We start from the raw sequence: 26,985 nt of genomic DNA on the forward strand, positions 1-26,985 counted from the left end.
GGATAATAGTGTGCCCTCCTGCGTATGCTCAAAATGCGGTCCTTGATGCTGCGGACAGCTGTCCCAGTCATTTTCTAAAGTGGCAAGGTGAGGGCAAAGGTGACAATTAAAGTCCCCTAGCAAAAAGATGATTGGATTTCCCCCCTTATTTGTCTGTTCTACCTGTTCCCTTAGTTTGCTATCTAGTTCCCTTAATACTGGATTTTCCCCTAGTGTGGACCCAGGATTATAGAGGTTAAAGAATTGTGATTTATGCCTTCTACCCTGGTGCTTGAGTACCTGGAGAGTGTGTGATGTCCAGTGTGGAATTGTCCACTTCCCTTCCAGGGTTAAATCGACATAGATAGATAACCCACCTCTCGCTCTTCCTGATCTACTTTCTTGTGCGGGGACCCCAAAGCACTTATAGCCCTCTATTTGATACCTTGCCGGGTCAACTGCCCAGGTCTCTTGGAAAGCTAATATATTATAACCCTGCAAATCCTTCCTCCATTCTTGATCTTCAAATTTACCAGCTAGCCCTGCAATGTTCCAAGATAGGATTTTTGTCTTGGTCTCCTGGATACTACTTCCGACTTGGCCCTGTTGTGCTGGACTTATACAATTCCCTGACCCCGCTTTTATAACGTTAAGCGTCGGGGCATCTGGTGCTTGCTTCATTCCTGGGTTCATACGTTCCATAGATCCTATCACTATACTCCTCCCTCCATTATCAGTAGCTATGCTAGGCCTTCCTGGAGACCCTAGTCATTCTGTTCCATCGAGTGAGTACAAGGGGGTATATCTATTTGTCCACTGAGGGCCTAGTTGATGTGGGTAGTACTGTGTACTGGTATCATTTTGCCTTGCCCAATACTCGTCCCCATGTCTGTCTCTATTCCCCTGTTTTGGATTTTGTGGATAAGCCCCCAATTTTCTGGGATAGAAGTAGGCTACCGGCATAGTCCTAATTGTGCTTGTGGCATTCCTATTGCAGTTCTCTAATATGTACTCCACCAAATTTGGGTTTTTAAAATGTGCGATGACGCAGATACCCTCCCTGTCTTTCCTTCTAGAGCCTACCCAGTAAACCCTTCTCACGTGTTGGATTTCTCCCTCTTGACCAGGTTGTAGGGGTCTGTGAAAATTTAGCCAATTAGCAATTTTACCCTTCAATTCCAGTTGTGATTCTCTCTGTCCTATTCTATTTTCAGGGACCCCTGTAAATATAACTACAAAAGGGCTTGCTTCCGGGGGGAGGTTGACTAATGGGAGGTGAGCTTGGTGTCTCTCGTAAACTTTGGAATCATGTTTAAATGCAGCAGAGGGTCCTATTGGTAAGTGCGTAACTAATTCCTGTCTTGGTGGTAGCTCACTTCCCCCATTCTCTTGGTGTTTCCCTATTCCCTCAGTGCCCCTCTCTTCTGCTGTGTTTGGCTCAGTGTGTACCTGTACGATGCTACACTTGGCAGTGCTTACGCAATTATTTATCTGCCGGGGTCGTTGCAATGGGGCATTCGTATCTGATGTGGTCGTACCTCCCTGGTTTGAGGTTTGTATGTCCTTCACTTTAGCCTGTTTCTGGATTTCATGTGTTATTTTGTCAAGTTTGCTAATCAGTGGTTTAATTTGATTGGCTATAAATGCCTCTAGATGGTTTTTTAGGTCTAAGACTATCTCATTTAGCCAACCTGGGGGGACAAAACGGGCATTCATTTCTTGTCTGGAGTGCTCGTGCTCCATAGTTCTCTGTTTGGAGCTTCTAACGGGGCGCTTCTGATGACTTGTTTTTGTGTTTTTCCTCCCATCTTTCCTCCCTTTCGTCGCCGGGGCTACAGTCCCTTCCCTGTTTGTCAAAGGGTCCACTTCCCAGACTTGCTGGGCATATGGAACCTCGTCACCTGATTCCTCATGACTGACCCCATGCATTAGGAGACTCAAGTTCTCAGCCCCCGGCTGGGTAGGTGTAGGTGGCACAGTGATTAACGACATAGATATGCGTCTTTCCGTTCTCTCTATCTCCCCCGCCACCTTCTGTAACATTAGGTCTATTGCAGTGGGGGTACTCTTGTGTGGAGCGGCAATTACATTCTCAGACACTGACTTTTTGGATTTTGCTGGAGTCACTAATTTGCTTTTGGTTGACCTGGTTTTGGGTTTAGTAGACATAGTTGTTGAAAGCACAGTGTTATCCTCCTTACTCCTTGAATCTCCCTGGGTCTTTAACAGTTTTTCACTAACCTCTTGCACTGACGAAAATGGGTTTTAGTGTCACAGTCACAATTACTACCAGATGCGGAGTTTAACCCTCGAGTTATCAGAGTGCGGATACCTGTGCAAGATGTGTTCCGATTCAACCAGGATTTGCGGCCCGTCCCGTCCGCCGTCGTCCACGGACGGCCACAGACGGCCCGCCCTCTGCCCGGGCTCAGCCCGGCGTCGCCCGCGCGCATCCCGCAACGCGGAGGCAGCGTCATTCTTTTTAACGCCTCGTGGCGCGAACGGGACGTCCGCGGGTCCGGTGGCGCTTAGGATGCTGGGGGATGTAGTTTCTGCCCTGTCCCCGCTCTGCGGCCGCTGGTGTAGATGGCGGCGGCGGGGGACTGCAGGACAGCAGGTAGGCAGCACTGGCAAGGCAACAGCAGGAAGCTCCTCGATATGGTCAGCTTGAGCAGAGGAACCCGCTCCACCAAGGCAGCGTCGTTCTTTTGAACGCCTCGTGGCGCGAATGGGACGTCCGCGGGTCCGGTGGCGCTTAGGATGCTGGGGGATGTAGTTTCTGCCCTGTCCCCGCTCTGCGGCCGCTGGTGTAGATGGCGGCGGCGGGGGACTGCAGGACAGCAGGTAGGCAACACTGGCAAGGCAACAGCAGGAAGCTCCTCGATATGGTCAGCTTGAGCAGAGGAACCCGCTCCACCGAGGCAGCGTCGTTCTTTTGAACGCCTCGTGGCGCGAACGGGACTCCCGCGGGTCCGGTGGCGCTTAGGATGCTGGGGGATGTAGTTTCTGCCCTGTCCCCGCTCTGCGGCCGCTGGTGTAGATGGCGGCGGCGGGGGACTGCAGGACAGCAGGTAGGCAGCACTGGCAAGGCAACAGCAGGAAGCTCCTCGATATGGTCAGCTTGAGCAGAGGAAGACCAGAAAGGACCACCAGACTTCCTTCACGGGAAATGAAGGTCGGGAAATATGCACATGGATAACTCGAAGTCGTAAGTAGGTCTCTTACAAGAACGGAAAAAATGAGTTAATCCTGTGACTTGTTTCTTCACAGTCCCAGGCAGGCATCCAAGGTAAATACGTGGAGTTCCAAAGAAAAAGTATTCCCCCTGTCTCCACTAGATGGGGTTGGTGTCAGGAAGGTGTGAAAAATCTGCCTCAGGAGTACCACATCTCAGACACGTGTTTGATACTGTTGGATTAATTTTTGATAATAGTTTTGGAGTAACATAAACTCTATGAAGGTATTTAAATTGTAACAATTTATGTATATAGTTACTAGAGACGTAACATGCCTGGGAACAACAGTAATGCCATATGTCATCGGTAATAGAGATATCTAAATCCTATCCTACTCCCAGGATGTGCGTGCTTTAGTGCCCACTGGTGGGCGAAGGGAGAGTGACAAGTGATAAATGCGCGATACCAAATGAGCACTGTCAGGTGGGGTTATAAGAAGTGTGAGTGGGGGAAAGCCATCCGGTTCAGTCGAGGCTTCTGGTAGAGTCTTGAATAAGGAGCCACAAATTCTATGGAATAAAAAATCATCCATGTGAGTCGCGGTACCACATGAGGCTAGTTCAGCAGTCGAACATGGCCTGGAGTCACAAAACAAATCACCCACTTTAAAAAGTCTATGTGTATGTAGTGTTCTCTTAGTAAGTGTTTCCATGGTAGGGGGTATCCATGGGTTATCTGCTAGTGGCAAATGTGGAGAGTATAGTGATTTGTATTGCAGGTACCGCTGCGACATAGTCCTTGCCCAACATGTTGTGGGGACTGTTTGAATTTCTGCAGGACAACGTGGAAGGCCTAGGGCAACAACAACGATAATGGGTGGGGACATATCTGCGATCTGTCGGGTTTGAGTTATTGAAGCCGGGCATCTGGGTGAAACCAGTAATATGTAAAGTAGACTTGGGCTACCAGGTAGTATAAATAGAAGTCAGGGACCCAAAATCCCCCCGTTCATATGGCATGGTCAATGTGGCCCAGTTCACTCATGGTTGCTTACCTTCCCAGTCTAGTCGTATCAGAAGCGATCAGAGTGTGTTAAAAAAAAGTAAATGTTAGAGGAATGGAGATATTTAAAAAAAGGTATAAAAAACGTGGTAATACCACTATTTTTATGATAGCGATCCTACCCGCAATAGAAAGCGGAAGTTTCGTCCATTTATTGATTTGTGTCTCAAGACGGTCAACTGTGTGGCCATAATTTAAACAGATGACTGTGGGGCACTACAATGTCAATAGATGCCCAGAAATTTAGGAGGATCAGTGCACTACCTCAGAGGAAATTGAAGGTCTCAAGTATGGTGGCAGGGGTCAATGGGAATATTTCGGATTTGTTCCAGTTGATGACCAAGCCCGGGTGCACTTCAAAGCGGACCACCTCCCGCAAAAGTGGGGGCAGATTATCAGCAGGTTTGTGCACAAATAGCATCACGTCATTGGCATAAATTGATGCGATGAGTGGGCCTGTATGTAACTGCAATCCACGGTGTAAATGCCGTTCCTGAATGTGCCAAGCAAGCGGGTCCATAGCTATTATACAAGTGGACACCCCTGCCTGGTGCCCCATGTTAAAGCAAAATGAGGTGTAATCATACTATTTATTTTCAGCCGAGCGTCTGGATTAGAATATAGTAAGCAAACAAGATTTAAAAAACCAATGGGGATACCTAATTTTTGCATGACAGCATACAGAAAAGACCATTCTAAGGAATCAAAGGCCTTCTCGGCGTCCAGCATCACTGCTGCCACCGGCAAAGTACGTTCCATTTGATTTATCACAGAGAAGACTGCACGAAGGTTAAGCGTCGTAGACCTTCCTGGAATAAATCCAGCCTGAAAGGGGCATAGGGTGTGTCGGCCAGTAATGCCAGCCGAGTGGCAAGTTTTTTAGTGAAGATTTTGTAGTTGTGGTTAAGTAGTGATAATGGCTATTGGACTGAGATTTGTGGGGGGACAGGTCTGGTTTGAGTAGTAGTGTGACAATAGCTTTGTGCATTGTTGGTGAGAGTGATCCGCTCTACAGGGCCTCATCGTAGACCTTCAAGAGGTGGGAAGCAAGTTTGTGTTAATAGGCTTTATAAAAATTACCAGAGAGCCCATCAGACCCCGGGGCACGGCTGCTAGTTAGATCTTTTATGGCCTGTTTGAGTTTGTCTGTAAAAATCCCGCTGTCCCTCTTACAGCCAGACCATAGCTATCTCTTGTAAATAGTCATTCAGGGCCTGACCAGCGGGTGGGCACCGCATTTGGTATAGTTTGGTATAATAATTAAGAAAAGCTGTGGTAATGTCCGTTCCCTTCGTTAGGGAGTCCCCCACGTCAGTGTCTAGTTGGGTCACGAATGCCGATTGGTACTGTGGTCTAAGGAAGTGCGCTAGCGTTCTGCCGGGTCTTTTCCCCTCCCCGTATACACAGGGCCTGGCATATTTTCCCATATATTTGACCTCACGGGCAGCTGCGTCCGTAAATTCGGCCATTAGCTGGGTGTGGTCCCGGAGTGCTGTTAAGGACGGGGTACTTTGTATGGCCATGTCAATATCTTTTAGTGTAAGCTCTATTTTCTTTAATTCGTCTTGAATTGAGCTCAACATAACTACATACTTTGAAATGCAGACACTCCGGATAAAGGCTTTAAAGGCATCCCAAAGTACAAGTTGTGACTCTACGGTGCCATTATTCAATTCAAAGAATTCCGTAATAACGTCCCCCACTTCACTACGAAATACTGAGTCCAGTAGAGCATTAGCCGGGAATCTCTATAAGGGCCGCTACTTGGGGACCGAGGGAAAAACCACGTCCAATAATACAGAGGAATGATCGGAGATGGTGCGGGGTAAATATTCAACTTTCTGTACGTCTAAGAGAAGCTGTGGCCTGAGATACCAATGGTCGATTCTGGACCAAGTGCCATGCGGGGCAGAGTAAAAGGAATAGTTTTGGGACTTAGGGTAGTTAATACACCAGGGGTCTGCCAACAAAACTGCCTGCAGAAGAGTGAGAAGGTTTTTTGTAGCTTGTGGTTTCGTAACACGTTCAGGTCCGGTAGTGTCAGTGGCGGGGTCCAGTGTAAGATTGAAATCTCCACCCAGTATTGTAGAGAAAAAATCAGATGTGTCAACGTTTGGAGCTTATATGTTAACTAGAAGCACCGGCACACCCCCAAGAGATCACCGAACCAAGAGAAATCTGCCCTATGGGTCCGTCACCACTGCTATGGTCTGGAATGGAAGAGAGCGGTGTATTAAAATGCACACCCTGCAGGAGTAGGTACTGTTGCAGGACAAAAAACGTTTTGTCCCCATGATGCCGCAAAGCCATGGGTTGGAAGCGGTGCGCAGTGTGTCTCCTGTAGGAAAGCAATCTGAATGGAGTGACTCGCCAAATAAGCCATCACCTGTCTACCCTGTTTTGGGTACAAGAGTCCTCTTAAATTCCAGGATAAACATCTAAGGTGCAAGGCAGTATGTGTGCAGCTCCCTAGCACTCATCTATCCACCAATAATCTGTGGGATACATCTGGTAAGATTGGATCGCACCTTGTCATGCTGTACAGAGTAGTATGCTCCTGATAACTTAAACGACTAATGGTAACCAAACAATAACGATCAACCCAGTTTAACCCCCCCCACCACTCCCATAAGATACACAAATAGGCGGCACCCAGTGAATCCCCAATAGGTAACCAAGAACAGAAGGAAGGCAAGGGGAGGGGGAAGGGAGGGGAAGGAGGGAAAGAGTGCAGGAAATTATCCTGAGGGGAGTAGCACCGCTTCGGCGGAGCCATCACATATCCGGATAGTCACTGCTGAAGATATGTCACTCAGCCCGGTAACTTGATTCGAGTCCAGGCCCGTGCTGCTAGATACAGAGGTGGTATGGCGATCCCAGTTTTAACACGTATACGTCTACTGGAAGTCTCAGCACAGTTACGCCATACAGTACACCCTCGATTTGTCAATGCAGCTAACGTCTCAGAGATGCGGCACCTCAGCGGATTCCGAATGACATTAAACTTCAGGATTGAGTCGCCCTTCTTTTTCTTGTTGCTGCGTCATCTGCTGATGGTTTTTCCAGAATTTGACAGCTGCATCCGGCGTGTCAAAAATGTGCGATTTATTCCCAACCTGCACACGGTGTCCAGCCGGATATAGCATAGCATATCGAATGTTTGCTTTATGAAGCAAGCGTTTCACATCGGTGTACATACGGCGGGCTTCTTGTACTAAGGTTGTAAAGTCAGGAAACAGTGAAATGTTTGAGCCCTGATGGGAGAGCGAACCTCGTTCTCTGGACAGCCGGAGCGAAGTATCACGGTCATTGTAATTGAGAAGTTTAGTGATAATAATCGTAGCAGTTGCCCCAGGTGGTGGAGGGGGACCCAGCGATCGATGTGCCCGCTCAACAGCTAATGTGGCAGGAAGGATTCCCTCCCAAACAAGTCCACCAGGAGAGACTCAATAAATCTAGACATGGGGCCCGTGTTGGTAGATTCTGCAATTCCAGCTACGCGCAAGTTATTTCTGCGTGAGCGCGCTTCTAAATCTTCGGCTTTCGTTGCATGTTGTTTAAGTAGACCTTCAGTCCTATCCAATCTTTTCTGGATAGAGGGGTGAGCGTCCTCCAGTTCAGAGATCCGGTGTTCTGCTTTGTCAATCGGGTGTCTTCTGCTTCTAAGCGGCCATTGATATCGTCGAGGCGGCCGGTGAGAGTGCCCAAGCGGGCATCGATTGATGACTACCTTGGCACCAGAGCCATTATATCTATGGCTGTTATTTATTATTCATGTAGAGGCTTTCCATATTGACAAAGCCTTTTAAACATTACTGTTGGCAACCCTGCCTGAGGAGATTGCTAGAAGTGATATTACATATAATGGCCAATAATGTGTTCTTGTCTGATGTTGTAAATATTACAGCACTAATATTAGTAGCTCTCGATGGTTTTCATTAAACATAAGATGCTCTTGATCCAGAAAAGGTTGGAGACCCTTGATCTAAACATAGAATAAGATTGTAACTGGTCTGCAGATATTTTGTGATAGTTTTTATCCAACAAAAAGATATTGGGCCCAATTCAACAAAAGTAAACTTACACTTTTGTGTAAGTTCATGATTGTTTGCTTTTCACAAAGGGATTTTTATGAGTAGCATCTTTACGAGTGCGGAGTCTCCGCACATAAAAATAAAGGACTTTTTTTTTTATGGAGAGACTCCACACTCGTAAAGATACTACTCATAAATCCCTATGTGAATGGGAAACAATCATAAACTTGCACAGACGTGTATGTTTGCCTTTGTGAATCAGGCCCATTGTTTTCATTGGTCGAAAGGCAAGTCAGTGAAATCCTTTATCTTTCCCATGAAACATCATGGCTAAGTTCGTTTTAGATTGCATCTTTCCTAGTTGCCATTTTCCATTGCAGCGCGCTCAATGAAATTTGTTTTATTTATTAACTGTACTCCGTTCGGCCTTATGCCGAAGTTTACTACCCCCCACCATGCTCCTCCCCTGCCCCGCCTCAGCACCCCGCAGCACTCCCACGAGAAGCCGCGACTTTGCTCTGCATTAGTCACTTCTATAGCTTTCACAATGCTAAAGCTGATCACAGATCTGTTATCACTATGCAACTTTGTTGTTTCAAAGGCAAATGCTCCTATCTTTATTTGCAGTTAATTACCCCATGTCATAGGAAAAGCACTTCGAACAGGTATTTTTTTCTAGTGGCCCTCCCCTTTTTATTTAACAGTGAATCACACAGCCAGAAAACAGCTCAACTGTTTTAGTTTTACTACACCTATCTTCATTTATTTTTCCATCCTCTTCACTATCAGCAAAAATTCTTATATCATTCATATGGTGCTAGCCCATCACAGAGGCTGAAATAATTGTAACACAACTGCTGTATACTGATGTATATTCACTGACCATGTTTCCATTTATCATAGAACCTCTTTCTCTACTTAAGGGAATAAAAGTGTTTTACCAAACTTTTTTCAATTTTTTCAGCTGCGGTTGGAAGTGAATCGACTTCTTCTAAATTATAAATTCTTTAACCAGTTTCATATGTTTGCCCTATTTTTATTTTTATTTTTATTCTTATCTTCATTTTATTTTCTTCAACGCTCACAATTTGTGATAATAGCATAAAAATAGGGTACATTCTCTGAAGAGTCCTTAAAATGCAATTTAAAATTTTGCTTTGCTCTTCGATATTCATACCACTCACATTTTTTAACTTTATTGCTCAGAAATAAATCTAATCTGTAAGTCAAGGAGGACACACCCATCTATGATAGTTGGCCTTATCATTCTCTTATTGTCATTATTAAAATCAGAAATCTTTCTAAGTAGGGGTTTGACACATACACTGGTAGACTGTCAAAACCAAAATGTAACCTTAGAGGACATCGTTGTTATGATATGTGTTCTACCAATTAAAGGCAGGCAGTGAAACCTTTTATTTTAGGTTCTTCTTAGTTTTTGCTTGTTATTTGTGTCTTTAAAAATTGTAACCATGCTTCACCACTCATTTGAGTGCTTCTAGCATATTTTCTTCTTATGGATATTCACACTTTAACAGTATACTGGTTAGTAGTCTTATGTGTTGTTAAGGAATGCTTCAAGATGTACCTGTCAGTCACAGATGACCATATGCAGACTGCCTACATATAAGATAATCATTTGACATAGTTCACAAATCTAATTATCTAATTTCCTGAAGCAAAGCATCCTTCACAGATTAAAACAATAGAAGGATGACAGGACCAACCAGCATAAAAGTCTATATTTTGAATCACCCCAGTTCTGGTGAAGAGCGTACTACTAAGAGAAGCCTCACAAGGCATCAAAATGAGTTTACGTGAACTGAGGCGTATGTTTCAGTCTATAAATTCACATTACAAGAAGGATAAAGGACTCAGATAAAGAATTCCCTTTGTACATTTTTGTTCTTTCAGAGGGACAATATAAGGAAAAAAATACTGGAGGAAAAAACACTGGAGTTAAAGATGAGTGTTTACACCAGATTATCACTGTCCTTTATGAGGTCTATTCCTAACTCAAACATTGATCAGGTCAATAGAATGCTGCTGTACATATACTGTTTTATCACTATGGTTTCGTTTTCACATGTGGTGACTACTGAGCACAATCAAATACTCATAGTCAAAAATACATATTTTGTAACCTTGAGTCCTCAAATAATCTTTCTTTATCAAAAATATTTATTATTGAGATTCAAGGATTATGAGGGAAACCTAAATAGAACTTGCTTCCTTCACAAAACCTCTATAAAGTCGTTTACTGGCTTTGCACAAGAACAATGTTCAGGATTAAGAGTATGCACATTATTGGATAGTTAGGAGATTTATGCTTTTTAGGTACTGCTGCATGAAATCCTGAGAAGTAAACAAACTTTGGATTAATATGTTCCTTTTTTTAATTTCATTTTACCCCTTCATCTAACCACAGGAGTAGGACATTCATGTCTATTTAATATGGTTACAAAGGAGTAATCTGAAAGGAACCTCCACTTTTGCAAAATATCTTGACACACACCTGCAAACAGGGGAAAGATAAAATTAGCCTTTCCCCCTTGTGTGATTGGTAAATTCAGTGCTAAGTTTGTTATGAACTGGCTGTTATGTACAGTCAAATGACATAGAAAACAATGAAACTACAAGTGATGAACCATAAATTAGTAAAATTATTATCAGTGAGCACAGTAGTAGTTGTGTAAGTAGTAGCATGAATAGTATTATTATAATCATTTGTAGCACGTGGTATGGAACAACTCTGTTTTAGTTGCTATTGTCTTGTTGTCTTGATTGGGCCTTTTCAACCTTTGTTTCCTACTGGCTATATTGCATAATATTTCCTTTAATATGCAAATTATTATGATATCTGTACTGGAAAGGAGATTTTTTTTGGGGGGGCGGTAACACTCTCATACAAAGAGAAGAATTTACATACTGGAGGCTTTGGCACATGTTAAGGATGTCCTTGTCGTTACTGCTCCTGTATTGTTTACACAGTTTCTAGTAAATCAACACAAATTGAAGTTAATGTCCATGGGTGAGCAGGCATGTTTGATGGTATAATTGATTGGTTGACGTACTGTAGAACGACTGTGGTGCTAGGAAGATGTTCAGTATTGGTTGCCTGATCTAAAATCCTATAAAACCTGGGGAAATGCATACACAGGGGGAGGGTTAATTTACAATTCTAATTCTAGCCTAACAAACATTGAAAAAGTGCATACTTTAGGGCATGATCAGATTTAATAAGCTAACTTCAGTCTTGCATTGATTAATTAAAGTGCATATGTTTGCGGGTGAGATTTATTAGTCTAACTCTACTCTAGGAAACATTTGAGAAAGAGCATACACTGAGGTGGGACGGAGGGTCAGATTTACTTTCCTAATTCCAATCTAAAAAAATCATTGGAGAAGGTGCATTCTTTGGAGACAGAAGTATTGGTTCAGATTTACTATTTTAATACCAGTCTTGGAAAAATTTGAGACTGCACATACTGAAGTGCGAGGACGTTAGATTCCCTATTCTAGCTCCACTCTTACCAATATCGGGAACACTAAAAACATAAAGGGGGTCAAATGTATTAATTTAAGTCAATCTAGCAAGCATTGAGGAAAGCGCATACATTGTAGGAGGTCAGATTTAATATTGTAACTCTAGTCTAACATACACTGGGGAAAGTGCATACATTGGGGGGTTAAAATACACCAAGCACTTAAGACCGATAAGATGTCAGAGCTCTGTACAGAAAGAAGAAGAATACTTTTCACATAGCTTACAGATATCTACCCTGTGCACAAAAGACAATGGAACTGTAGAATTCTGAATTCCATGTTGAATAGTCGAAATTTACTAAGAGATATGATTATTGAGGGGGGTGGAGTTCCTGATCTTGGGTGCATTCCATGCGAAGGCTTGTTTCTTTGTGTCTTTCCAGCAGCAAGGTGTCCATCCTTATCAGAGCACTAGAGCATGTTGTGAACTTGAAATTATCTTCTTTTGGCTGAGGTAGCTAGGCACTGTGTGCATAGTCTTGTATGTAATGCAGGAAAGCTTTAACTGGCATCAAGTTTCGATAAGCAGAGTTTAGTGAAATTGTAGTGTGGTGATGTTGTATCTTCGTGGTCCTGTGACAATCCTAGATGCTGGTTGGAAAGTTGCTTTCAGAGGCACTGTGTGTAATTTGGGAATACTGCAGAGAATGGAATTGTTGTAATCAAGTCTTGAAAGCACTAAGACCTGACTTACTAGTTTGAGATAAGTATCCGACAAATGGTACCTACATCCAGTTTCAGTTGATGTTGGGCTCCCTTTAATAGAGCATTAATGGGTTCTTCACACTTATGTTCCTTTCTAATGTAAAGTCAAGTGATTTAGTGTGATTTACAATTTCTAGGTAGTGACCAAGGGCTCAGAATTCCAAGCCATTGTGGCATAGATGTGAAGCAGTTGGGGGAACTATAAGCAGGAACTCAGTTTTGATTGGGTTGAGTTTTGACGTGTTGGTGAATCATTCAGGTGTGGATCTCAATTAGTGTTGAGGCCGCAGAATGAATGTCACTCCAAGAAGAGATTATCATTGAAAGCTGACTGTTATCATACCTTTATTGCATGCAATGGTATCGATTTAAAGTAGTTATGTATTAAACTCCCAAAACGTTATATTTTTGTGTATTGTTGTAGCTTAAACTTACCCTTTTCCCTTTTTCACACAAATTCCAGTAAATGGGAGCAAGGTGGCATTTATAAAGTACCCTTCCAGAAGTACAGCTCCTTCTCCTCCTACTGCTAATGAGCCAGCCTTAGCTCACTTCCAGTTTTGCGTCCTTTCTTATTATTTTATTCATAGATAATTTAATATTGTGGTTTATAGGTTCTACAAAATAAACATCAGTTGATGGGTCAGTGTAAATAAAGCGTTTTTAAATGAAATGCCTGCAGTTGCTAGCACAGAATACTCTTGTTAGGGTTTTACTTATTAGATTATTTTAATGGGAATACTATCATAATTTTGGCCAAGTCCAAGGAATGCAATTGGCAAAAGCATTCAAAAGATTGGAAAGTCCTGAAGATATATCAAACGAACATCAAAAAACTAATAATGTTCGAGATGTGCTGTATGTACAATTATTCTGATATTAAATACATAGATCATTTGCCCCCTCAACTTGCATTTTCTTCTTTAACTTACATGCATCTAATTGCGTTTGCTGAATAGAGTACTCCATATTGAGCTTTACTTAATTACAATAATTTTCCGGCAAAAATAAAATCATTAGGTATCCATCTTTCAGCTGGCATACAAAAGCCAGCTGTCACAATATATAATTTGGTTCCACATTTAGTGCGAGTTTTAATCTCTGTCTCTCATTAAAGGTTATGCTCAATACTCTTGCATTTTTCATTTGTTTTGTTTTGTGTTCTTGCCACAAACAAGAGAGTCTGTTAGGCACAGTAAAACATTACCACCCAAGATGCCTTTGCTTGAGAATGGTTCCCATTGGAATATTTACAGGTATGGATTGTCTTGTGGAGTCTCTGTTATATGTTCTTTTGTAACAATTGTGTATTTCAGCTGTGCTGTGATAGTTGCTTTGTGTAAGGACAGTTTCCTGCGAAGAATGCATGTTGTACCAAATTCTGCCTAAATGTTTTGGGGAGAAAAGGATGACATTCCGCACATCACATAGCTTTACTCATCAAAATGTGCACAAGGATACAAATTCCCTGTGCCAAGAATGCGAGGGTGGAGACACTTTAAACAAAACATTTCACAAGAATTTGGACTTAATGGTGTGACCTTAGCTGAGAAGCTTTAAGTTACAAAGGCATAAACCTTCACATGGTTTGCTTTTATTCTTGTTTGTGTGGACTTCATAAATATTGTTAACCCAATTGTTATTATTTTATGTTCGCAGTGTTTTTGCATAGTGTTTTTATTTTATTCTGTATACTTACCTATATTTGTGCAATCTATGTTTCTTTTTCTTTGAACAACTTTAATTTGTTAAGCTCATCTCTGTCTGCATGCGCTAAGACCAAATCAGTGATTAGACAGGACATTTCACTCCTCCGCGATTGTGTTAACTCACAAGTACTGAGATTTACAGATGAAATCTGTGTTGGGTAAGAGCGAAGGACAGTGGCTTTCCGGGTAACGTATTAACCGTGATTCCTAGCCTAACATGCTCTAGCTTCATTGTGAAGTGTGTTCAACTTCTCAAATGTAATCCATTCGGTGGTACGATTCTTAGTCTCAGTTGTTACTTATCAGCATTTGATGTTACACCCTTCCTCCGATTTTTCCTGACTGGGTGCTTTAGGTCTTCTGCGTGATAATTTCCATTTTTTTGTTTTCTGAATGATTCATTGCCATCCGACCAACCCTTTTACATCCTTATTAATTGAAACCATAACGATTTTTACATTTTTATGCAAAGAAAACATTTCTTTATTATTTCCTATCTAACATTGTATCCTTTTCTTTGTTTTCTTTTCTATCTTATTTATCTTCTTCCATTGGATGCAATGCACTGGCACTAGTGAACTGCAGCCCTCCCTTGACAGGGCTAGGAGTGCTAGTACCAACTGCTTGAGACCAGACACTAGTTTGCATTCACCAGAACGAGAAAGGTATTCAACAAAATATTTATTCATTTTATCATCTGTGCTGGTGATTTTCAACATTTCTATTTTGTTTTGTTCATGTGAGTCTTATACGTTTCTGTACATCATCATCTGCTTTTGAAACTTGTAGGCCATTTTGTTACACAGTTGTTGTTTAAGTTTTATTGTGTAAAATAACAGTTTTCAGTGCCCTCTCCTTGTGTAGATTAGTTTGATGTAGAGTTTAAAAATCTCTAGAGAACAGGCTGCTGCTAATAGCAATATGGTCTTAATACAAATGTAGTGTTATTGTGCATGTTTGCCTACTGATTATTGTATAGACATCTATGCAATTTTGGACTATAGGACAATGACAAGAACATGTCAGAACGTAAGTTCAAAATATGACGCAACAAATGAATTTATCACACCATCTGGAAGGTAATAACGTTTCTTTGGCCAATGCATTCATTTTAATGAACCAATTTGTTTTTTATTTCAGCATTTTACAGTTCACATTGCATGAACTTTAAGGTACAAGCCAACATTTATAGTGTAAGCATGGCTCATATGCTGTCAGGTCACCAAAGTGAGATATTCTTTTGGAAACTGAGCATTCTCTTGAGATATTTTCTATTCTAAGTAATGGATTTACCATGGTCTGCGTCTGTCCTACTAATATGCCTGTCTAACTATTCTTTACAAGTGTGAGGTGCGACTTCCATTACCATTCGATCTTTATGAGCATTTTGTTTTTCGGCCAGTGAGCAAGGGGGCAAGGACAGAAAGTATGTATGTATGTATGTTTATTTAGTGCAAACCAAGCCAGAAAGGCAGCAAAGTGCTATACAAATTCAATGCAAAGGTATAGTCAACTGGTAATTGAAGGTGCAATGGGATTCCAAAAATGGAAGTAGACTTACTTTTTGTTATGTATTGTTCTATTAAGAGTCGATCTTAATCTTTTTATGTCCGGCCTAGAGACAGCTTTGGCTGTCTTGCCTGTCAGCCTGTTTTCACCCAAAAAAAGTCATTCAGAAAAGTACATAGGGGATCCCAATCAGTACTCTTTCACCATTGATCTGTTGACAAGTCACTCAAATTACACTCCCTCCCAGCCGAGCAAAAGATATAGATCAACAGAACAGCCCACTCCAACCAGTGGACGGTTTCACTTTGAGTGACTACATTTTTCCATGCACCCTAGCCACTAGGGACACAGAGTGATTTGTTTTTTTATGATTGACACCAGCCAGTGCATTTCAGAGAATGTTCTTAAATGTTTTTTCTAAAAAACACCTTTCTAAAAACACCGCTCAAGAGCTTCTGAACTTACAGTAAATGTTCTGTGACTTTTTCAAATGACATAAAATTCAACAACTTCAAGTGGCATCTCCTTCTGATATCAAGTCTAGGCAGTTAGGTTTCAGTGGAAAAAGACTTCTCCTCTATTTCCTTCAGGACCAGAGTCACCATCCCAGTTCCAAATTGGCCTGCATGTTTTCTCCTGGATGTTGCTGTTTCCTGGGACTCTCCTTTCTTCCCAGCCCTGGAAAGAATTAGATCACAGCTGTAGACACCTGTACCATTCGGAACCACCTTTCCCATTTGGGATTATCAAGAGTCTAGCTCCCTGAGCACTAAGAACAGCCTTCATAAGCAGTGACAGAAACGTGAGCTGAATTCAATGTAACCTTTGCTCAACACCTGGCAGCTTAGCACAGAGCAGTCAGGCTTAACTTAGAGGCAATGTGTAAAGTATTTGTGCAACACTTCAAACTTTAAAACAGTGAAAACACCACACAAAAGTATCCCACACCCAGTTAGGAATATGGAGCAGAATTTAATAAATAAAACAAGACCACAATGACAAAATTCCATGTATCTCCTGTGACAGCTCATGCGCTCTCACTTGGGTGAGAGATTCTGTTCTCTGCATTTCTAATGTGCATGGATATCCAGAACAGGCATCATAGTGCTAAGCAGAAAATTCAGAATGTATTTCACACAGCGATCAGATAAACAGAAAGGTTTTTCGTTGCTTTCAAAGGCTCAATTCACCCCCTGGCCTCCAGATCATGATGGGCAAAGAGTTCTGTAGCTTGGAAGCCAGGTAGGCAAATGATCATCCACCGTATATTGACTTATGGATCTTAGTAACTGGAAGTTGACAAGAGGCAGTAGATTGCTAGGTCCTTGTAGGGGGTATAAGTTTGTATCAAATGTTGCAACAATCCGTGGCCCTTATTGTGCATAGCTCTGTAGGCCAAACAGAGGGCCTTAAACTGTATCCTTTATTTGACCGGAAGCCAGTGTAAAGAGGCCAATGCACCTGTCACTGAGTTATTCTTGGAGATCTTTAACAAAATCTGTGCCGCTGCATTTTGTACCATTGAAGTCTTCTTACTACATATTGAGGGCTTCAAGTATAAAGAGAGTTGACATAGTCGAAACAAGATATGAATAATTTTTGAACCACAAGTCTACAAGAGGCTGGCAGTAAGAACTTGAGATTTTCCTAAGCATTCTCAGAATTCTAAAACACTTGGCCACTAATTTGTGCACTTGTGCCTCCCAGTTAAGCTTGTTGTCTATCCAAACACCCAGGCTTTTTACTGATGTTTTAGGCATAGGGTGGCTGCCTAAAGATTCTGCACATTGTGGACCAGTGGTTGGAGTTATTGCTACCACCAACACCTCAATGTTTCCCCATTGAGCTTTAAAAAGCTAGTTGACATTGATTAGTCTACTTCCTTCAGGCATGAGTTGAGCTGCAAAGATAGTTTGTGTCATGGTGTTGGAGATGATGATCTGGGTGCCATTAGCACATGACAATGTCAACAGGCCATGTGATTGTACGATTGCCCCAAAGGATAGAGGTACAGTTTTAATAGCGTGAGACTTAAGGATGAGCTTTTGGGAACTCTGCATGTTAAAGGATAAGAATGTTAGTAACAACACTCCTCCTAAACCTGAAAGTTCCTGCCATCTAGAAATGATACCAACCATTGCAAGACTAGACCAACCTCTCCAGCTTACTGCAGCCTTTGCAATAAGATTGAATGTGATACAGCGTCAAAGGCTGCACTTAGTTCCAATAGTATCACTGCAGCCGAGCCAACTTGATCTAAAGTTTCCCACAATTCTTCTGTGACAACTAAAAGCGTGGTCTCCATGCCACATCCAAGGCGAAAGCCTGTTTCAGTAAAGTGGAGTCTGTTGGGCTTTTCCAGAAATGAGGACTACTGTTGATTAATGTACCTTTCAATCACTTTAATGGTCCCAGGCAATAGGGATTTTGGACCAGATGTACAACAGTTTTTTTCTGTTGCAAACATGAAATCCGCCCATTTACAACCGCAAAATAGGTCTGCCCCAGGTACAAACCCTATTTTGTGAGGCAGTGACCTATCACCGACTCGCAAAATAGGGTTTGCGATTCGCTGTTAGGGAGGGGCGTGCCAAGGGCGTCCCTTCCTAATAGCGAGTCACACTTCAACGTATGATTGTTTTGCAGCTGCTATTGCGGGCCCAAAACACTTGCAGTGTACCACCTACTTCAAGTAGGTGGTTAGTCACTCGCACACTGGAAGAGGTCCCCAGGGGACACCTTCCCCTTTGTGACTGGCAGCAAAAATGTTTTTAAAGAGCAGTCAGTGGTCCCACAAATCACTGCCTATTCTTGAAAAATGAATAGAAACATTTAATTTTTCTTTTTTAAATACATCCTGTTTTCCTTTATGGAAAACGGGCTGTATTAAAAAAAAATGCTACTTTATTTAAAAAGCAGTCACAGACATGGTGGTCTGCTGACCCTAGCAGGCCACCATCCCTGGGAGTGCTCGCCATTCTGAGACACTGTTGCAAATTACATTTGTGAGTCGCAAATTGTGAGTCGCAAAACGTCGCAATTTGCGACTTGCAAATTGTAAGGGCTGTACATCTGTCCTATTGGCCTATAGCTATCTGGCTGTGTAGGGTCTAATGAAGGTTTCTTGAAAAATGGCTGCACAATTGCATGTTTCCATCAATACGGATCTGTACCACTCTGAAGTGAGAGATTGAACGTGTCTGACTGGAGAAGAAAGATTACAGTTTCTCCTTGAGTAAGTACAAAGAGTAGGGCAGGATCAAGCAGGAAGCCTGATTTGACTGCCATCATTAACCCCACTTAATCTTTTCCGATGAAGGGGGAGAATACCTTTCACTGGTCAAAAAAGCAGGACAGGATGGAGCGGGCACTATAGGCTGATCTACCTTGTAAGCAAATATGGCATAGATATTCATGTGATATTCTGTACAACAAAGGGCTTGGAGCCCACCCATTGCTTACAATTGCTTGTTACTCTTACTTGCTACCTCCTAATTGGACAGTGTATGCTGGCTTCACTTCTTCTTCTTTTGTGAGGAGTATGGACTGAGTACTGATTGCTTCTTTTTAATTAGTGTGCTGCGGCATGCGCTGTGATTAAGGAACTATTATGTATTTCTTCTTCCCCTTTTTCCTTTTTCCATTACCTGCCATCATTTCTTCCTTGTTGTAGCTGGACCATTGTTGCTTACATGCACTTCCGGCATTGTTACCTGCCTCCCATCCCTCCTCCTCCAGTTGTTGCTTCTATCGTTGGCCAGCACTCCCTCCCCTGTTGTTGCTTACCGCGTAGGGCTGTAGCAAAGGTAGTCACATGACAAACGTTGCTCGACATGCAGATGACGGTGCCCCAGCTCTCTGAGCCTGTGTAGGAAATCTTCCCTTTGAGGTAGATGTCTATCGAGTTAAGTTCCATACTGCCAGTTGGTCCTGTTTAAAAACCCTGTAGGACAGTCCTAGCCTGTCATTGTTGGATATTGTTGGATAAATTATCTACCATCATATTAAGAAACAAGCAAAACACACATCATTTGCAGTGCCATGGGTTAAAGTCACATGCAAAGACATTAGAGCTCGCCTATGCAAGATCAATTTGGTTTGTCAATGTTTTTTTGCCATGTCGGACAACAGAGTGGCTGCCATCCAGCAGGGTAAAAATATATTTTTTTAGAAATGCTACGATGCTGCTAGCGTCATAGAGCTTTTTTTGTTTTTTACTTTCAGCCATGCTATAAAGCAGCCATGCTGCTTTATAACATGGCTAAAAAACATTGACAAAGCGAATAGACCTCACATAGGCGAGACCTATTGGCTTTGCCAAAGCTTGTTACCTCTGTGACTGCTCGGTAGAAAACAGTTCAACAGACCAGGTTCTCGTTGACATATTGTACTTAATCACTTATACTTAAAAAAGTGGGAACTCTGCATGCAAAATCCGATAATGATTTGCAAGTGCAGGATCATTTAGTTTTTCATTCAAAATGTTGCTTACACATTTAGAAGTTTCTCCTCTTACGCATATCTTTTCCACAATCAAAAATGAGGTTCATCTATGTGGCTCCAGGCTTTCACAAGGGATATCTTTTCAAGTATATTTCACACTAATGCACATTATTTTTAAATTGCAGCAAATCACCACCAATGCGTAGGTACCTAGAAATAAACAGTGGTCTCTAAAAAAAATGAATTGATGATTTAAATGCAAAACATACAGCATTTCAAGAAAATAGTGTGCAAGCATTTGTAGCCTCTGTGGTACTACCACTGGAGTGGAAAGTTCATGCTGCCATTAACTTAGACCATCTCTGGATGCTCTGGTATGAATTTCACAAGCGATTATGTTCCTTTTGAGGAAATCATTAGTTGTCATCCATTGTACTTGCATGTGTGAGAAACACAAAAAAAATAACCTTTCAAACCAGCCAAAACTGTCAACAAACTCCAGGAATGTATGTGTTTTCAGTACATGTTGCTCATTTGTTATCTTTCTTTAGTGATTTTCCCATCTTCGCTGCATGTGACCATCTTTCTGTTTCTTCCACCTGTTCTTGCTATCCATTGTCTTCCATCTTCCTAAAATGTCTGAAGATCCAGAACGTTGGAGTCTAAAATTCCAAAGCGAGACAGTTTAAATCATCTCAGTGATAAGCCAGGAGCAGCTGCGAGGTATTTCTATCATCTCAGATTTTAGCAAAGTGAAACCATGTGCCGAGATAATGTCATGTTTGTAAATTATGAACACTCAGAACTATTACAAATAGCAAGGTATGCTTCCCTGAAGTATTTTCTTCATTTGAGTTCACAGCATGCTACACTATGTTCTGCTTCATTGAAAACCAATGCCACAGATTAAGAGTATTTTACGTGAACACTGCAATAGTTAAGAAGAGGCATGTTACGATTGTTGTTGAACCAAATATTTTCGCAATGAATGACAGAAATTGATAACAAGTTCGAAGGAAGAACCAAAACGTTATGGTAATTACTCTTGCTGCCAAAACAGCTGATTAGTTAGGCACATAAAAATGCTACATGTAGCAGGATTAATACACCTTCCAGGCATGATTAAAACTGCTTTTAGTTATTACAGAGAACAAGAAGATTGGGCTACTCGCATTTGCCCAAAAAAAGTGATACAAACGTCACTGACTGTTGGCTGTACGTATGGAGTGCTCCCAAGATTCTTTGTTAAAATGCATTGTATGCATTGGGAATGCAGGTGTTTGTCCTCAGTGTCAGCTTCGTGTGTTTATTTCCTATGGGGGAGTTAATGTTGGTTCTGATTCCACACTTTCCTAAGGTTATTTGGATGCTGGCTGCCATTCTGTTACAATTTGGTTCAAGTGTAAATTGCATTTTGACACTGATTGCACCTTACTCTTCATTGAATGTGCCAACATGTTTTGCCCTTGTGGTACTAATGCTATGTTTAGCACTCCTTTCTTAACCAGGATCCAAAATATTTATGCAATGAGAGGAGCAAATGTAAAAGCAGATGACACCAGATTTATTGGATAAAATATGTTTATTTTAAGCTCTGAGTTCCTTTGGTATGTTTGTTCTAACCTCTGATTTCCGCGATAACCAAAAGGCTGGCGTGGTACTTTAGTGATTGATTCCATAGACATAATAACATTCTAAATTTCAAATTGCAATGAAAAATCTGTAGCCAACACATATTTAACTTGATGTGATATATCCCACCTAGGGCTTTACAAGTTTTCTGGTGCTCATTTTGTTCATTTCTGTAATCGTGCATTATAACAGTCCAACAGGACTCGTTTTCTATATCAGGTGCATTGTTCATGTTTGTGCTACAGTGCACAAACATGAACAGTGCGCCGGATTACAATGAATGCACTACCCTCGGCAGCCATGTACACGGAGCTGCCCTGGAGTAGCACATTAAGTGAAATAACAAGCTGCTCCATGTTTCTGTGTGCCGGCAGCACCCATCTGCACTTTAGAGAGGGAACAGGGATCCCCTTGCAGGCAGGTGCAATGAGTGACCGCTGCCGCTTGCAGGGGAGATGTCTGGAGGACCCCCTTTATCCCCTCCAAAGGGCTGTCCTCAGGGGGCAACACCTTTTTGTGGCTCATTGTTAGTGTGCCTCCTGATGGCTTTTTTGCCTTTGCGCCCAAGTCCATAATATGCGCTGATGCAAAGGCAAAAAGATTCCTTCATTTTCGTTAGACCACACCCCCATGCAAATGAGGGGATAACCTATGCAGTACTACAGAAGGGGCCACACACACATCTGCAGCCTCTTCTGTAATACTAAAGTGCCCTGAGGGTGCAGAAAGTGGGTGCACACTCCCATTGTGCTCCCAGGGAACTTGAATTGTTAGAAAAGAAATGTTTCTGATAGATTTTTCTAACTGCACATTCCTCACCTTAGAATACACCCTCTGGTGCCAGACATCAATGCTCCTCCCCTTAAATGAAAGGTTTTCAGTCAAGCTGTGATTGCAGAAAACAGATGTCAATAATAAACCTGCAGGAGGTGTGTCAGGTGTTTCGGCTTGAGACACAACTCAAATCGTGAAACAAGGGTATTTTTATGAACCCAAAGGCAATCTGGGTCTTGGAAACAAATCTGTATCTCATCAAATATAAGAAGTCACCTAGACCCTCACGTAAGTCCTGCTTTCACTCCAGGTCACGGGAAGACTTGAGGCGGTATTGTGAGAGGCATGGTCAAAGCCATTTGGTAAGTCCAAATCGAATTCTAAGTTCAAACATAAAAAACGGTAAAGCAGAGATTGACTCCATCCCACCACTCTATATCCAAGCATTAGGCGCAAGGGCTTCACAATGTTAAGCGTCTCCTCTGGAGTCCCAGAGCCGATCACCCAGCTGATGCTGGTGTGCCCTCAGTTCCTTGGGCCATACCCACACCAAATAACAGTCTTTCAAGAAGTTATGCTGCATAGTTTTGGCCAAAGCCACAAGAAGAGGTTCTGATTCTGATGCTGATGTCTCTTTGAAATTGCTAAAGCTGATTCGTTTGTCATGTAGTCTCATTTTGTACTGATGCCTCTACCAGGCCGGTTGTGCCAACAAATGCTCCATTATCTCTTCGATTCTGGTTCTGAACAAGTTACAACACCAAAGACAGATGATAATGGTGAAATAGAGGATGGTGTTCTTCCTTCTCATTATGTTGATGACAATTTTTATATGGACTTTCAAGATGCCAGTGGGCTTGAGACCGCCCCTAAAAATGAGGTCAGACTTGCCACTTGACCACTGATGAGAGTGCATTATTTGCAGTTATGTCCAACAGGCAGCTGAGGTCCTGGATTTGCAGCTGCTTTCTGTTGAGACCAAGAATATTATCCTTAAGGATTCTCTACAACCTGGGCCTGCCTCGTCTGAGCACTTACTCACCTTAAACGAGGCCTTGACTGATACTTTGATGGCCTCTTGGTCAAAGTCCTGTTCCTGCATGTCAATGAATAGGCAGGTGTCCAGGCATCACAGACCAGTGCCTGGGAACCCTGATTTTCTCACTAAGCATCCTGCCCCATAGAGTCTGATAATTCAGGCTTCAACCAGTATGGTGAACGCCTGTTTATTTTGCTACAACTCCTCTGGATAGAGAGTCTAAGAGAATTGAGGCATTTGGAAATTAATGTTGTCTTTGGCCAACCTGACACTAAGATCGGTCTATGCAGTCTGTTTATTGGTTCACTAAAGGTATGCCCTCTGGGACATTGCCAGAGAGATCTCATGATGGTCCTAGAAGACCGTAGGCCCTCTGGCTCAAACAATTATTGATGGAGAGGAAGCGGCCAAGTATGTGATTCATGTTTGCCTATATGCTCCTGACTGTGTGGGAATAGAGGTTAGTACCAGCGTTGTGCTCTACTGTCACATGTGGATGTATTCCACAGGTTTCTCTAGAGATGTGCAAGTATCACTCATAGGTATACTATTGATGGTTCACACCTTTTTGTTGAAAAAGCTGGTTTTGCCATGGAACATTGTATGGACTGTAAAGCCATGGTGCACTCTCTGGTGCAGTTCCCCCATAAGTCTAGGAAATTCAGCGACTGCTTCAAGTGGCTGACATACAGACAGCGATAATTTATCCAGCCAATGCAGCAGTCACCTCAGTCCTTTCTAGGTAGAGAACAGGGATCTGCCAGGAATTGTATATGCCAGCAGGGGTACCAGTCCTCTTAGTCCCCCTGTCTGTGGCGACAGCCTCTAAGCCACCTTAGGTTGCCCTTACTGGCACACATCCATTCTGTTGAGGGGCAGCATTCAGCATTTCCTCCTAGGATGGCAATCTATCACGTCCGACAAATGAGTCATGCAGATCTTTCAGCATGATTATGGCCCTACCCTTTCTGTTTCTCCACCACATCTCCCTGTCACAGCTCATCAACTTTCAGAGGAGCGCCTCTTTATAATTCCTATTTGTAAAGGACACCTCTTTACTTCTTCTGTTGCAGGACATGGCAGTGTTGCTCTCCAAAGGTACTATCAAGAGGGTTCTGAACTTGGAAATAGGGGAGTGTTGTTCACTCTCACTATTTACTTGTGCCACAAAAGGACAGAGGCCTCAGGCCTAAATGGGACCGATGACCTCTGACTGCTAATCAGCAGAAGTACAAATTTAATTTGCATGTTATGCCAAAATTTGAACTCTCTGCTCCTAGGAGACTGAATGGTGTCCTTAGACCTTCAGGACTGTCCTGCAGTCCCAGAGGCCTTTCCTGTGGTTTAAGGTTGGCAAGGAGCATTTCCAGTTTGCAGTGCTTTCTTGTGGGCTCATTAGTGCCCCTCAAGTATTCACAAACATTTTGGGGATGGCCACAGGACACCTTCAGAGGTTGCGGATGGTAGTTTTCCCCTACTGTGATGACTGGCAGCTGAAGATGGGCTAACCATAGTCAGTCGTACCCCACCCAATCACTGAATCGACGTTGCACCTGTTGCTATTTACTGGGCATGTCCTGGACACAGTGCAATTCAAAGCCTTCTTTTGCCTCTTCAAGTCTAGGATGTTTAGGCCATGACCCTGATGTATCAGCCTTAGCACTTTATCTTGGTGAGAGCAGCTTTAGGCTTCTCAGCCTCTTGCTTTTCCCAGGCAGATTATGCCAGGAGGCACATACACGCTCTACCATGGCATATAAAGTTCCAGTGGGCCAGCACCAAGAAAATCCATCCAGATTTAGGGAGAGATTGCTCATGATCTCAAGTAGTGACTACTTAAATTCAATTGGTCCAGCTGCAGGCCCGTCTCATACCCTCACCCAGAGCTGACAGTGTTGAAAGATACATTTCTACCGGGTGTGGGGATCATTTGGATGAAGTGGAAGTCAGAGCACCCTGATCTCAAGCAGAAGCTGGGCTCCATATCAGTCTTTTGGAGTTGCAGGCCATTCATCTGACGTTGAAGGGCTTCCTGCCATGCATCAAGGGAAGGCTGGTGCATGTTCTCATGGAAAACACCACCACCAAGTGGTATTGCAACAAGATGGGTATGGGGATAAAACTGTTTGTTTTGTCTTTATCCCAGCAAAACTTTGCGGCGAGGCACAATAAAAGGTTATGTTGGTTCCTTCGGCCTGTCTATGTTTGCTGGACCAACCATCCTTGTTTAAGTCACCTGTTGTGATGCAATTTATTAAAGATCAGACACACATATTCCCCCCAAAATGTTTTGTGATGCCACAGTTGGATTTTCGCTTGGTAATGATATTTCTTATATGTATGGCCTTAAAGTCGATGCAGAGCTGCTTGTTGCATCTTCCAACGTTAAATTCTATCTTCCTCATAGTGATTGCTTCAGAGTACATCATGATTAAGCTTCAGGCCCTGTTGGTGCAACTGCCCCCTACCATCTTTTTTCTAGACACAACTGGTGCTGAGGACTTGGGTGACTTTCTTGCCTTGAATCACGATTCCCTTCCATGTTCCATCACTCTATCAGCGTACTTTCCTCCTCATGTCCCCTCGAAAGAGGAGGAGAGGCTCCATCGGTTGGACCCTAAAAGGGCATGGTAGAATGGAAAGTTATAATAAATGTAAAGTTAGTTGTAGAGTAGGGTTCTGTAGTGGCATAGAGTGGAGTGCAGTGAGGTACAGTGGAGTGAGGTAGAGTAGACTACAGTGTGGTTCTGTATGCTACAGTGGAGTGGCATATAGTGTTGTAGAGTATTGTGACAAAGAGTGCCATAAGTGGAGCGTTGTAGAGTGGAGTGGCGTGCAATAGAATAGCATACATTGGAGTGGCGTACAATGGAGTGGTGTAGAATGGAGTAGCATACAGTAAAATTGCATATAGTGTAGTGTAATTGACTGGATTGGCAACCAATGGAATGGGGTAAAGTAGAATAGTATACAGTCCAGTGCAGTTCAGTATGGTATAATGTGGAATAGTGTATAGTGGAATGGCGTAGAGTGGAGTGACATACAGTGGAATAGCATACAAGACTACCCTTTATAAATGACATAGTTTATTTTTATAGTTCCTTGTGAAAAGGGAGTATACAGAAAGATTTTGTTTCCTGTTCTTAATTTACTTGTTGACTAATTGTATGGTACACTGCAGTGCTGAGTAATACTTTATTATTATGTTATTATTTTTATATAATACATGGGGTTCTGTAATCCCTGCATAAACACCATTTTCTAATTTCTTTACAATCAGCAGCGTAAAGCACTCAGGCGCCAATTATACAGAAAAGACGTCAGAAGTAGACAATTATACTTTATTACAGTTGAGTTGTTACGTCACATTGACTACT

The 26,985-nt window shown here is 42.4% G+C and overlaps 1 protein-coding gene across 5 annotated transcripts in view; it reads left to right on the forward strand.

The window, feature by feature from the left end:
- RIMS1 (regulating synaptic membrane exocytosis 1) overlaps positions 1 to 26,985 on the forward strand; it is a 1,904,179-nt gene that overhangs the window by 1,261,545 nt on the left and 615,649 nt on the right. For 3 of the 5 annotated variants that reach the window (XM_085610935.1, XM_085610934.1, XM_085610938.1), the window contains 2 exons: positions 13,681 to 13,758; positions 14,787 to 14,876. In XM_085610935.1, the coding sequence (XP_085467061.1) occupies positions 13,681 to 13,758; positions 14,787 to 14,876 (168 nt within the window). Of the gene's footprint in view, positions 1 to 13,680; positions 13,759 to 14,786; positions 14,877 to 20,808; positions 20,887 to 26,985 lie in introns of all 5 variants that reach the window. The other 2 variants (XM_085610937.1, XM_085610936.1) reach the window with 1 other exon arrangement.

Source organism: Triturus cristatus, chromosome 6 (genome assembly GCF_964204655.1).
Source record: "Triturus cristatus chromosome 6, aTriCri1.1, whole genome shotgun sequence".
NCBI lineage: Eukaryota > Metazoa > Chordata > Amphibia > Caudata > Salamandridae > Triturus > Triturus cristatus.